This window comes from Dermacentor variabilis, chromosome 10 (assembly GCF_050947875.1).
Source record: "Dermacentor variabilis isolate Ectoservices chromosome 10, ASM5094787v1, whole genome shotgun sequence".
Classification (NCBI taxonomy): domain Eukaryota; kingdom Metazoa; phylum Arthropoda; class Arachnida; order Ixodida; family Ixodidae; genus Dermacentor; species Dermacentor variabilis.
This window is the reverse complement of record NC_134577.1, coordinates 58,141,772-58,155,935: the sequence shown is the minus strand read 5'-3', so window position 1 is coordinate 58,155,935 and position 14,164 is coordinate 58,141,772. Positions and strand designations below refer to the sequence as shown.

Sequence of the window (14,164 nt, the reverse complement as noted above, 5' to 3'; positions counted from 1 at the left end):
GAAAGCACTTGACCGAGAATACTGCGCTACGACAGTGCTGCCACTGCTGGTTGACACAAGCGACGCACTTTGTACTGTTGGCAGTGTGGTTCTGTATCCTCGAGCAAAGCTTGCAAAGTAGGCTAACGGAGTTGTGGCAGTAGAGTTTTGTTCTGCGATGCATTACCTATCTGTGCTGTCTCTTTTCCCAACGAGGAAATTCTTGCGAAAGTGAATTCTTTCGTGTACCCCACCAATATCGTTATTGCGAGGTTCAACTGTACTTTGTCCTGCAACTCGTGCAATTCTCCGGAAGGCCAAGAACTGGTGATGAGACTTGTTGCCAGCACATGAACTCTTAAGATAACTTATTGTTTGAATGTGCTTTCGTAACCAGATTGAAAGTGTTTGCATCATTGTCATCATGCTATATGCCAAGAACTTGTTGCCATCCATGGACGCCATCTTGAGATGAAAATGACACTGGCTAGGCTGGCTCTGATGGTAACTGGCTACGAACATGGTTTAGTTTCATACCGAGTTGCACTGAACAATCAACTTTCAGGCAAGTTTTCTTGGGAATAAAAAAGCCGCACAAAGGTGCACATAGCCGCAATGGAGCAGGTTAGCAATAAAGCGGCCTTGAACAAGCTATCGCCCATCGCCTGCTAGTTCATCTTAGCTTAGTTTAGGTTAGCTGGGCTGTCCATCGTCATAGATATCGGCAAAACCACACTAGAGAAGGTTGGCAGGGGTTCACAAGGCACTGCTTCGATGTTGCAGGTCTCCACCTGGCGGCAGAGGTGCGGGAGCAGGTGAAGCAGCTCAAGAATGAGATCAGTGACCTCGAAGTCAAGTACATGAAGAATTTCAATGAGGAGAACACTGTGCTTGAGTTCACCGAAGAGGAGCTGCGGGGCACACCCGAGGACTTTATCAAGAGCCTCGAGATGGTGCGTTAAAATAAGAACAGTAGTAGTAGTAGTCATAGTTTCAGTTGGTAGCACTGATGGGTTAGGAAATCCTGGAGGTAGTGATAACAGTGGTAGTAGTAGTAGCAGTAGCAAGGGGCAGTTGTAGTTTTTATGCTTTTCAAAGTATTGGAAATGATAGTAAGAGCAATAGTATTCGAAGTAGAGATAGCTTCGGTAACACTAATGCCTTGGGAGGTACTGGAGGTGGTGGCACTATGTAGTAGCAATATTTAAGGTAGTTTTACAAAGTTTGAGAACCTTGTAAGTGAATATCCATTGAAAAGGGGCCATGTGAACAAAGTACAAGGTATAGGAATAAATGGTATGCCAGAGACCTTAGCATGGGAATGTAGATTGGCCGATTCACATAAGGATTGAAAGAGAACGGAAGTAGGAAAGGCATGGAGGTTAATTCGCGTTTGTCCAGTTTGCTACCCTACAAATGGGGAGGTGTCACGCTCATGATGTCTCTGAGAGATATCTTGAGTTGCATGGCTTCGTGGAATCATGGCCGTAGTTTAACTGTGTGTAATGGCATGTTGTGCTGTGGTTGCATGGTTCCTTCCTCCTAGGTTGAGTCTGGCAAACGCAAGGTGACGCTGAAACACCCACATGTGTTGCCCATCATGAAGATGGCTGTTGACCCAGCAACTCGCAAGAAAGTCAACTTTGCTTTCGAATCCAGGTGCGTGAGTGTCTGCCTCGGTATCTTTCCATCTCTGTGTGGGCTTAGTCTATGTGTAAGCAACATGATAACTTGCTTTACCTCGACACTTGTTCTTGATTGTGCTGAGAGGGGTAGCGCCTTCGATTGGATATCAGCCCTGCAAATAGGGCCGATATGATAGACAATTCCTTTTGATCTATTTTATGACTTTCTTGTCACCCACCACTCGTAGCAGGCCAATTGTGGTGATAACATAGGCAGATCTCTGCTCATAGCACTGACAAAGCATGAAAAGAAAAAGAATTGGAATGGAATCATTACATACAAAAATAAATGGGCAGAGATTAACTGGTAAGGCTCTCGCCAATGAGTTTAACCACCACTTTTTGACTTTTGGAGCGTTGGAAGGGACCATCTGTGAGAATTTTGAAACATATATAGAACACAGTTTGTCACAACCTTTATTTCTTTACCCGGTTACCCAAGTTGAAATTGCTGGTATATTTAACAGCCTTAAAAGTAATGTTTCGTGTGGTTTCGATGGCATTAAAGCAGCCCCAGTGAAAGTGGTCTCAGATTTGCTATCCAACATAGTTTGCCGCTTAATGAATACTATGTTGTTGACAGGAATATTTCCGGATAAAATGAAAGTTGCTGGCATTTCAGATCTGCGTAAAGGTGGTCCTCTTGACTGTATTTCTAACTACAGACCAATATCAGTACTTCCACTATTTTCCAAAATAGCAGAGAAAGTTATAAATCCTCGAATTTCTCAGCATTTCTGTAAGCACAACCTAATATCTGAATATCAGTATGGATTTTAGCAAGGCAAATCGACTGAGCCAGCATTATTAAACATCATAGAAAAAATTGTAACCAACATAGAAAATCAACTGTACAAAATAGGTATTTTCTTAGATTTTAACAAAGCCTTCGATTCTATTAAACATCCCATACTGTTTGCAAAGTTACCATATTGTGGATGAGATGACTTCTACTTAAGTTACTGCGTAGTTACCTGACTAACCGTACTCAGTTCGTTGTAATTAGTAATGTGCAGTCGGATACTGAATTCATAAATTATGGAGTTCCGCAAAGATCTATATTAGCACCAACAATATTCTTGCTGTATTTAAACAACATTGCCAACATCCCCCTGACCACAGACATTGTCCTCTGCGCAGATGATACAAATGTTTTTTTCACATCTGATAACCTTTCCTCTCTCAACCGTACTGTTAATTTATGGCTTCAAGATTTGTCCTGCTGGTTAGATGCAAATAAACTCTTATTGAATGTTATGGGGGCGAAATTTCCGGAGTCCCCCACTACGGCGTACCTCGTAATCAGAAAGTGGTTTCGGCACGTAAAACCCCATAATTTAATTTAATTTTTATTGAACGTTAGAAAAACCAAATACATTGTCTTCTCATCTGTTAATAAACCAGTTCACCTTGATAGCTCTATAACGTTTAAATTGTATCCATTAGAGCAGACTTCAGAATACAAGTTTTTAGGGGTACTATTTCCTGAAAATCTTCGATGGACAAGCCACGTGAATTTTAGAAAAGGTATCATTGCTAAATCAATTGCAATGCTAAATAGATTTCGGACGTTGTTGCCAATAAGATTAAAACGGCAACTTTATTTTAGTACAGTACATTCCCGTATACAATATTGTCTACTAGTTTGGGGGGTTACATCAAAGTATAATTTGGAACGACTATACATAATGCAGAAGCAAAGTATATGATTCATTCAAAATATATCTGGTCGGGATCATACATCCCCATACTTTGCTGAGAACTGGATACTTCATATAGAAATGTTGTATAAACAGCGTTCGTTGGAATTCATTTTTCTCGAATTAAAAGCAAATTGTGAGCTGTTCTTCCATACATATACAAATACGGAGACACCATATTATTTCAGAAACAAAAACTTCGTAAAGATTACGAGAACTAGATACAGTATGCAATTATTAAAATGGCAAATTCAGAACCTTCTGAATTGTTATCCATCGTTTTTAGGTACAATGGAGAGTTCTCCCTCTTCGCTTGCTTTCAGAAAACTAACTAACATGTATTTCATCCAACAGTTGTAAATTTGGCGCACATTTGTTTTGTTCTCTTCAATCCAATTGTAGTCCATTGGCCTTAATAGTTATGTGTCATGTTGATGAAGAATGTCTCGATGACTAATTCTGTTATTCTTCCTTATATTGCTTTATCATGTTTGATACTCTGTACGTGCATTTTAATTTGTATATTTTTGAATTTTTTGCAGTGTGTTTTGAAGCACGTTGCGCTCATGTTGTCTACTGCGCGTGCTGTCTGGTGTCAAAGGCCTAGTCAGGTGGCTTTTAGTGCTGCCTTTTGCCTTGGCACCAAGACAAACTGCTCTTGAGCGTTGTTTTGTCAATAAACAAACAAACATTATCTCAGCCCAGAAAGTGAAGCTGAGCACTGTTATATATAGAGAGTACCCATTGGCTGGAACCCCAGTCACATGGGCGCTTTCAAAGTCCTTTGAACCAAAGATCCTTTACTTCAAGGGAGAATGCGCACTGTCACACAGGCGCAGCAAAGGAGCCCTACTGGAAGGGAGCCTTGAGTCAGAGGAGTGCGTGTTCGCCCTTTGAAACCTCAAGGGAATACTCTCGAGCCTAGCAGAAAAGAAAAAAACCTAAAAAAAATATGAAATTTTTACCTCTTGAGAACAAGCTTATAAGTACTGAATACTATTACTAAAGTACTAAACACTTTCGGGACACCCGCAATCTCCATCATGAACGCGCCAGTACAGCAGCGCCGGCACGGCCTGTTGTCAGCAACAACATCGACACAACACGGGTTCCATGTGCGATTTGGTTCTTTGGTTAGCGGCTGCTAGGCATCCCAGTCTCCTCGGCTTTTTTCTGCATGTCTTCTTCCCTCGTCACTTTAGTCTTGTAATTCTTTATTTAACCGCGTTTATGCATACCTACTGCTGCCTAGCCATAAGGAATGAAACAAAGTAGCTGAAGCAAGGGTGACAACGAATAATTGACGCCAACATGCGGTGTACGAATCGGTACACATGGTGGCCATGATTACAATAAATACATCTGTATTTGGTCAAGTAATGCCTTTACTACGCATGCATTTCGTTTTAGTGTCTCTATGTATTAGGAAAAATAAATATTGCTGAAAACAATATGACAAATTTATTATAAGATACATTTGGGCCATATTTTTTTATTACTTTCGAACCGATAGCAACACTAAGGATACGTTGCCGTTTCTGTTAAAAGCTTCAACGGAGACCATGTGGAGACCATGTAGCACCAGCACATATCCCTTGAACTAATGTGCCTTTGAAAGCTCAATGCTCCTTAACTTCAAAGGACCTTTGTCATGCTCGTGTGACTGGGGTATTACTGTGGTTCGCTGATTCCCATCATGTTGCATCAAGCCTTCAGCCAGTATGGGGCTCCAGTAGACATATTTAAAGAATTCTCTTTGGCAGTACCTTCCACAAGGAGTTTCGCGAGGATTGCATTTAACTCCAGTGCCCTTGATTGTGCAGATTATGAAAGTTGATAGTCACAAAATCTTAGCTCATGAATAACTGTGGAGAAAACTTGTAACTTGGTGACCATATCTTTACCCTCTACATTGTGAAGTTGTACAGTCATTGAGTTGACACGTGCTCGTGGGATTAATCGTGTTGAAAAAGAAGGTAATGCCTAACACGTACACTTGTGTTAATTGTGTTTCCAGGTGTGTAGCTGATAACGTACCGCTACTTGAGAAGGCCATTTTTCTGAGACACAAGGTATGTAATTACAGCTGTAATTCTTTTTTGTTTTACCGTAACATCCAGTAACTGTTCTACTTAACCTTGACACACCTTAAAGGCTCATTGCAATGAAATTTCGGACCATGTAAGAAGCCTAATTTCAAATAGTGTAGATAAGGCAAATTATCCATAGAAACATTTACATTTGTAATATTTATTAGCTTAATATGCTCTCAGAGCCAAAGGCATTACAAAGGGGACTGGTTACAGCAAACAAACAAAAATACAGTAAGTTAGAACATAAGTTAGAAAGGCTATGTGGACGCATAGCAAAAAGCTAGCAAAAAAATGCCGTCATTACTACTCATCAGAAATTATGAAGAACCCAGAACATTGAGAAACAGCACAGTTTCTCGGCACGACCTCCGAGGTCAGGCGGTGCCTGCGGTGCGCTGAGAATCTCGGGGGGGTAACGTGCTGGATGCATGTTTGGCAAAATGTCATCTGCTTAGGTGCTATTTACTGGCTGGTAATGAGACAATTAAAGAGTTACCTGGCCCTGCAGTTTTTGCGAAGATTGCTTCAATCACACGTAGTACTTATTTATCGGCCATTTAGCCACAGGTAAATTTCATTGCAGTTAGCCTTTAAAGCGAATTTTTTTTTGCTTCTGCTGTAGAGGGCTCTGGATATTCCTTTTTTTGGTTCGGGGGCCTTAGCTTAATGCGCCTTGCTTCCAATGCGTTCAATCTTTTCCCCCTGCAACCTGCGTTTGTTGATAATAAGCCACAAGAGATGCGTACCTTTGAAGTCTCCCTAATTTTCCAAATTTTCCATAAGCTTTACGGATTCAGGGTCATTTACGATTTTGTGAATGTTGTGTCAAGACTTACCAGAAATGTTGTTCGTGAAAAAGCTTCACTCATCAGTCTCTGAACCATACTATTGGAAGTTCTCTGTTGGCGAAAGGGCGCAAGAGGGATGGCACTTGCTTCAAGCAAGTTCATACAGCCTTGTTCCAGAAGCGGGCGAAATCATCAACAGCAGTGTCGCCTAGTCGCTGTGATATAAAAAACAACTGGCCGTTTTTTAGTCTCGGCTGTTCCAAGTTTGCTGGTGCTGCTGCTGCTGCTGGCGTCTAGAGCTGAAGCATCCTTAATAAAACGCGTGTGCATTCCACAAAAGGCGTCTGTTCGAGACAACCCTTAAAGGAATGTGTGCCTACAACCCCGCCCCCCTCCCAGAGTTGTATCAGTGGAACTTTACTCATTTTAAATTTCACAAATTGGGCAGATTGTTTGGATTAAGTGTCCTGACGCATCCTGGCGGGAGTGGAATGCAATATCTATGTTGATTGAGTACTTACATTTACATGCATATTAAAGAGCCACTAAGGAGCAACACTAAATCAATATAAACTGCTAAAATGTTCCTTCAAAGCTCTATTTCAATAATTCTGTGGTGCAAAGTTGAATATCAGAATATAAAGTGAAGGTTATCTTTTTTATATGCAAATGAAGCTTCCTGTGATTCTGAATGCTGTGCTTACTTGATGGTGTATAATGCCCCATCATAACATCTCATAAATGTCATCAGACCGTAATGTTATTTCTTGCAAGTGATATTGATATATTCATGGCCTGGAGGAGTTTCTTACTGGGCTGACCTTGCTAAATGTAGGGATTCAGAAGTTGCCAGCCATAGCTGTAGCTAGTCGTAGCCATAACCCACCATATAGCTGCAGGAGAGAGTCTTGTTGGGCTAGTCGGTGTATCACATGGGTGTTCATGTCATGATGAACATGTCATCATGACAATTGGCATAGAGAAAAATAGATAGAGCAAGTGCTATTCTTAACTGAACCTTTATTTAACCAGAAGTAAGAACGTTGTAGTCTGAGCTATTGAAGGCGTATTTCATGGTAAGTAGGGTACAGTGTGTCAGTGAGACATCCATCACATTGTATTCAACCGAGATGACCATTTTGGATTGTCATTGGTTGTCATCATTTGTCATAATTGCCATGATTTGGTTGTCATTCCATTATATTGTCTATGTATGCGCTTGCCAATATACCCATATGTCATTATGCGCACGGTACAGCAAATGTACGAATCTCTAAAATGAAAGTTCAGTTGATAACGGCACTTAATCTGTCTTTCCTGTGTCAGTTGTCAAGTTACATAACCCAAGAAATGCGGACACCGGTCAGTAATTATTTGGTTATAGTTCCAAGGGAGAAAGCGAAATCGCTGTTTTTGCTGTCTGTGCAAATCCCCAATTGACCCTCGACTTAGCTGGCAAGGCAGGACAGCTTTTCCTCCTCGCCATCCTTGACTTCTTCCATGTGTCATTGCAGAAAGCACAGCTTCTGGGCTACCCGACGCACTCCGACTACATCACAGAGTTGCTGATGGCGCGATCGGCTGCCAACGTCCGGCGCTTTCTTACCGAACTGGCTGACAAGCTGCAGCCCCTGTGGGCAAAGGAGAAGAAGGTGCTGCTTGAACTGAAGGAAGAGGAGGTGGGTCATTTTCAAACTGCACGAGAGCTATTACGTCTTTGTCACAAGCTGAGGTTTATTGTTACCAGCATGTGGTCGCATTTTGCATTTAAAGAAGTACATTGTTGATGTTGTAGAGTCTTCACTACGCGCTGCTCACACATAATAGGATGACTCGAAGGTTGGGAAGCAGAAAGTGTCTTAGTTTGGCGGTAAAGTTAGTCTCAAAATGCCAGACCTGATGTCATCGATATCACCATGATGTCATGACACACAGGAGAGTTTTCTAACATTCTGTAGTGATAAGGCTGATTATGATAATGTTTAAAAAAAAGATGACCAAGAACAAGTACGCACAGTTTTTGTCGCTGAGCTTGCATTGTGGCAGCCGCAGCAATTGCAAGAACTGAGCGCGCCACTGTAGTACAACATTGCGATGTATCTACCAAACCAAAACTTGTTTGTTAAAGGAAGTATATTATAGTAAATTAGTATGCTACACGTGGTGTCTTCTTTAAATTTTATTTAATTTATTTATGTTAAAGTCATAAATGTCATGTCACTACTGTCATTTGTTGGCTGCCACATAGTGTCATGAACGTGACTGGTACACTTGTTCGTGGAAAGTTTGAGTCTACTCGCTACTGTAAGCGAACAGTGTGGGTGCATTCCCATTGCCATTTGTTTGCCATGTTGTGGAACCATGGCAGCAGGCAAGGGAAGGGTGTGGCCCATCATGGCCACTGTCCAGACTGACGGCCACCTCCTTCTAAGCTCGTACTTCCATGGCCTGCTCTTTCACAGTTGTGTTTTGCGGTAGAGTGGAAGGCAGTAGCACCAGCGCATTACACTAATGACATTAGCTTCTGCACGATACTATGTAGCAAAAAAAAAAAAAATGTCACAGTAGCAGTAGTGATGTGTTCGGTGAACATGACGAGTCAGTTTAAGCAATTCATTTAAACACGTCCCGAGTTCTCCTCCTCTTTCCTTCCACCCTCCCCCTTTTCTCGCCAGTGCAAGCGACATGGGATCCCCTTTGATGGAGAGCTGCACGCCTGGGACGTGGCCTTCTACAAGAATTTGGTGGAGGAGCGCCACTACAAGGTGGACCAGGAGAAGTTGCGGCCGTACTTTCCCCTGGAGGTCGTCATGAAGGGCCTGTTCGGCATATACGAGGTTGGCATAGCAGCCGTGACGCGGCACTTCTATACCCCATGTACTTCTTTTGTCACCTTCTGCTTATTTTTTCCATTTTATTTTTAAGCGTGGTATCACGAAGGTCACCCTTTCGTTTCAGCACTTTACGCTTGCTCTGTGCAAAACTCTGGCCCATTTAAAGGAAAGTTAGAAAGACCCCTTTTTTTTCTGCAACGCCAGCTTACGAGATCCTGCTGGCACATACCATGCCCAAACCATGCCCATGTCTATGGTTTTGAATTGCCAACATATACACTGCCATATACACTCATTAAATGAGAAGAAAAGGAGTTAACCGAGGGGCCCAATTTTTATTAGTCATATCATAAGAAGCCAACAAACACTGACACCAAGGACAACATAGGGGAAATTACTTGTGCTTAATAAATGAAATAAAGAAACCATAAATTAATGGAAATGAAAGTGGATGAAGAAACAACTTGCCACAGCTGGGGAACGATCCCACAACCTTCGCGAAAAGAATTCCACAAATTTATCGTTTCTTTATTTCATTTATTAAGCACATGTAATTTCCCCTATGTTGTCCTTGGTGTCAGTGTTTGTTGGCGTCTTATGACATATACACTTTTTGTTTCATGTGAATGACCACTATGCTTCTTGTGTTCCCTTCGAAGCCTGAATGTGTTTCTGTGATTGGTTGTTTGCATACTCCATTGCTCAGGATTGATTATCTCGAGCACTCTCTCTGCAAGTGGTTATTACAAATATCGGTAATCATTAATGTCGCCAATCTTCTTACTGTGTGCATAAAATGCAGCACCAGGTGTACCTACTTGCTCACGAAATGTCGTACAGAGATTGTGTGTGCAATTTGTATTGCCTGATTAGGACTGACACACGCAATAAGTTCTGTAGCACAAGTGCTCTGATAAGTTTAGTTGGTACTGTGTTGATGATCGTAGTGTGAAAGCTCTGATAAAATGGGCTCATTTGCACTCTGCCTTTATTTGTATGAGAAAGTGTCCTTCAGCGTGTTCAAATTGCAGCTGTGGAGGCGGGGCTGAAGAAAGAGAAAGCAACGCATTGTGTCTCCCTTCTATGCGCAGCTGTTGCTGAGCCTGAAGTTCGAAGAGGTTGAGAATCCAGCCCTCTGGCATCCTGAGGCTCGCTTGGTAAGTGAATGGAGCTAGTCTTTTCTTTTCTGTGTTAGACACATAGCTTAAGAGGAGGTTTAGCTTGGAGCCTACTCTGGTGCTGCCAGTTCTAATACATGTACGGTCGACTTCCGTTAATTCAAGTCTGGTTAACTCAATCTTGACCAAAGGTCCCAATCAGCATTCATGCATTCCTGCAGGCCCTAAGTTTCTTTATTTCGATCCTAAAATTGGCCTTTCCTCGATAATTTGAACTTGACCAGTCTGCGTGCACGCACCCGACCCTTATGGTGATTCCAGTAGTGATCCCTTCGGTGGCAGCGTCTGTCTCAGCGGAGCCTAGAGGACAGCGAATGCATTGAACACGAGTCATCTCCCGTCAAAAGCGTCTAATTTTGGCCTGCCCTAGGAAGATTTTCAAGCAATAACCATAGCTCACGTCTGATCACAGTATTTAGAATCGAGAAATACGCAGGAATAGAAACGAGAAAAATGCCGGCAAGCGTTCAGTTTTCCTCTTCCGGGACTAGCAACTTTTCTGAAGGGTTGTTGCATTGAGCAATGAGCATCTTCACTGCCTATTTCACAGCGCGGGTGACAAAGTCTCGGAACAGTACTGCACACTTTTAATGCCGATAACCCACATGCATCCACTGAAATTATCACGTTTTATTGCAACATCAGTCTTGACTCCTGGGGAAAACGGTGAACTTTCTTGTTTTCCTTATTGTTGTTGCACTTACTTCTACGACAAAAATTTATTCTGGGATGATGCACATACACATACAAAGTTTGGTATCCTAAAGTTGAAAGCAGCAAAGGGAGGCAGCAGACACATTGTAATCATCAGGCACGATGAAGTTACCATGCAGCTGATTATGTGTTAATCTATGTTTTGTACGTTTTATAAATAGCACTGTGAAGGCAACTGCTGTCACTGCTCATGTTAACAACCAACAAATTCTGTGTCGCATATGAAAACTTATGTACATATGGATCATGTCATTTGATTTGACATTAGCTCTCATACTTTCATGTCACAGAATTGTACAAATATCTACTGCCAAGTGATTGGAGCGACTCAGTAGCATAACTTATTGGGCTAGTTGGTGTGGAAACATCTTGTGTGAAAGCACGGACATTTAACAGCAAGACATAAACAAAAAGACACGAGGGCAAGTGCTAGTCCTCGCGTCTTCTTGTTCCTGCCTCGCTGTTAAACGTTCAGTTTCACAGAAGAGTTGAGACGCATTTCTGCAACCAGCCGCCACACAGCGCACCGCTTGCCTTCGCATACATGTCACGTACCGGAAGTACTGAAGGGCTCAAGTAATACATGACTTGATGTAACCTTATGTTGACAAGTTATAATGTATGAAGTAGGTATTTCATAGAAAGCATCACTGATCAGAAACTATAGTACTGTAGACACCCACATAGCGAGACTTCTATGACCACACTAACTAGGTAACTTATGCAGCGTTGCCTGCTAAATATGAAGTGGAGTATACAGTCGAATGCCTTTGCAATGAAATGCTTGGGGCCTCCGAAATCATTCATTATGCAGGCCACCTGGTTGTAAAGCTCACGCATTACCCAGCTTTCAATAGAACCGGGACAGACTTATTCCTTCGTTATACAGGTCATTTAGTTGTTGAGGCATTTGTTGTAAAGGTGCTCGGCTGTATCGATTTTTAAAAATTTTTACTCTGGTCTTCATCATGCGTTCAAATCGCTACATTCTGGCTAACTAGTAGAAGCACCCTTGAAATGTCACGCGAGTTTCTCGTGCAAGGTCGGATGCAAGTATTGTACGAGTGTGCGGGGCCTCTACGTGCGTCATCCAGCTTGTGTTCTTATGTGATGTTGCTCCCTTTCCCCTCTGCGACAGTTTAAGGTGATCGACAGCGAGACCAAGGAGCTGCTTGGCTACTTCTCCATGGACCTATTCCCACGGGAGGGCAAGTACAGCCACTTCTGCAACATGCCACTGCAGGTGAGCAGAGAAGGAGCATTAATTGTCCGAGTGCGGTGTCTGAGCATACTCGTCTGGCCGCTGATGCACACACCTGGGCGTGCCCAAGATGATTTGTGAACGTGAAACTCCAACGACTAGTTGCGCCATCTCCTCAGGAGTTGATTAAACTAAAATATTATGATAGATTTTGTTTTTGTACAGCACATGGTGCAACAAAGCTAATTGACTTAATGTTGCTCATGTCTCGTTTTCTGATTGGTGAAAAAAAAAAGCCCGCACTATTTGTGAACGATGCAATGATGCAAGAACTTCTTATCAAGTAATATTCAAAGGACTTCGATGTTGATTATGGGGTGTCTTTAAAGAGACATTAAAGGCAAATATTAAGTCAACATGGACTGTTTGAATACTGTTGTAGCTTCGACGGGGCGGCCGGACGAAAGGTTTACAGCATGAGGCCTAAACGGCCGGGGCGCGCAGCGCTGCAAGAAAGAGCCGGACTGCTTCAGTTGGGGACCAGACAAAGAATGAATGTTTATTCCTGCGGAGGCAACTTACAGGAGGCAACTTACAGCGTTTGGCACTGAGTGGCGCCCTGACGTAAAGACCCAAAACCGAAACCAGAAGTTAACACAGGATACCACAAATTGCATTTTAGAAACCTTGCAGCGCTTGTTTCGTGCCATGAAAAGTCTTGGTTTAAGAGAAAAATGCATCTGAAGGGTCCATATAACATAAGCGCAATGCAAATCACTCTGCCCCGAGCGGGGGAGTGGTGATGTTGCATATGCCATCACCACTCATTACTGCTATCGGTGAGTAAAACTGCACCCGACAGACAGCGCTACGTTTTTTGTTTGTCTGTGTGTGTGTGTGCAAAACGCAAATGCACGATCATAGGAAAGCCGAGCCAAGATCGAGCATTAGATTTGTCAGCAGCTGCTTTCAATCAAGTGGCATGGACTATTTGGGCTTCCTGCGACATCATATGGGCGTGGAATTCTCTACTATTGCAGTTTGTGTGAGAACTGCGCGATAACAAAACTACTGAAACGTGAACGTTTGGGCGGCACAGAGTAAAGCAATAACTAAACCTTCCAACCGGCAGCATAATTATTAAGGGTAATTTTAATGACTTATATATTCTAAAGAACTGGACAAATAGAAATGGACAAGTAGAATTTTCTGCCATCTTATAATGCAATACAATGTGTTTTCCTAATTAAGGGAGGTTGAAAATTGTGACAGAAGTATAATTTGGAGTAGCTGTGTTTTTGGGCCAGTACTCAAATCTCCTGGATGAGTCGCCAATTGTGTCTTGCATTTACCTCAGTTTCTCTATTACTAAAACTGTTTGTGATAATATTGACACCTTGGACGTTCTCAAGCATTAATCTATCATTTTCGCATGACCTAATATTTGCCTTTAGTGTTCCTTCAAGGGACCATGAAAGTGACTAAGAGGCCTACGCTGTCTGATGAAGTCTACTGTACAGTGCTGCCAACTTCTGAAGCCAGTTTTCCCCTAAACTGGACAAAAATTCCCTAGATTTCCCTAAATCTAAGAAAATTTCCTCTCTCTCTCTCTCTCTCTCTCTCTCGCCCTGCATACCCATTTATGTTATACCTCAAGTTATGCTGTACTAACAGTCTGTTCTCTTGAAAATGCAGTTTTTCAGTTTGCCAATAAGCTTACTGTAAAGATAACTTTTTGTGTTATGCAAATATATTGCAGGTTTTCTAATTTAAATTTACTGATCAGTTCATTTTAAAATATTTAGATAATCAAGCCACAGCATTCAAGCTAAAATAATGTTGCAGTGCAAGTTGTAATGGTGACAACACAGCCTCTTGCTTGAAGCCATATGCACACTTTCACTTTCATTCTTTGCAGCGCTCGTTCACTCTGTTACGCCGAAGCCGCTGACAGGAATGGGCTATTAGAAGCTGCGCTCTAAAATGCTCCTA

General features: G+C 42.2%; 1 protein-coding gene across 1 annotated transcript in view; it reads left to right on the top strand.

The window, feature by feature from the left end:
* LOC142560580 (thimet oligopeptidase-like) overlaps positions 1-14,164 on the top strand; it is a 43,803-nt gene that overhangs the window by 14,524 nt on the left and 15,115 nt on the right. The window contains exons 4-10 of the mRNA XM_075672784.1: positions 763-932; positions 1,526-1,638; positions 5,382-5,436; positions 7,760-7,924; positions 8,921-9,082; positions 10,171-10,236; positions 12,110-12,214. Of these exons, the coding sequence (XP_075528899.1) occupies positions 763-932; positions 1,526-1,638; positions 5,382-5,436; positions 7,760-7,924; positions 8,921-9,082; positions 10,171-10,236; positions 12,110-12,214 (836 nt within the window). The remainder of the gene's footprint in view (positions 1-762; positions 933-1,525; positions 1,639-5,381; positions 5,437-7,759; positions 7,925-8,920; positions 9,083-10,170; positions 10,237-12,109; positions 12,215-14,164) is intronic.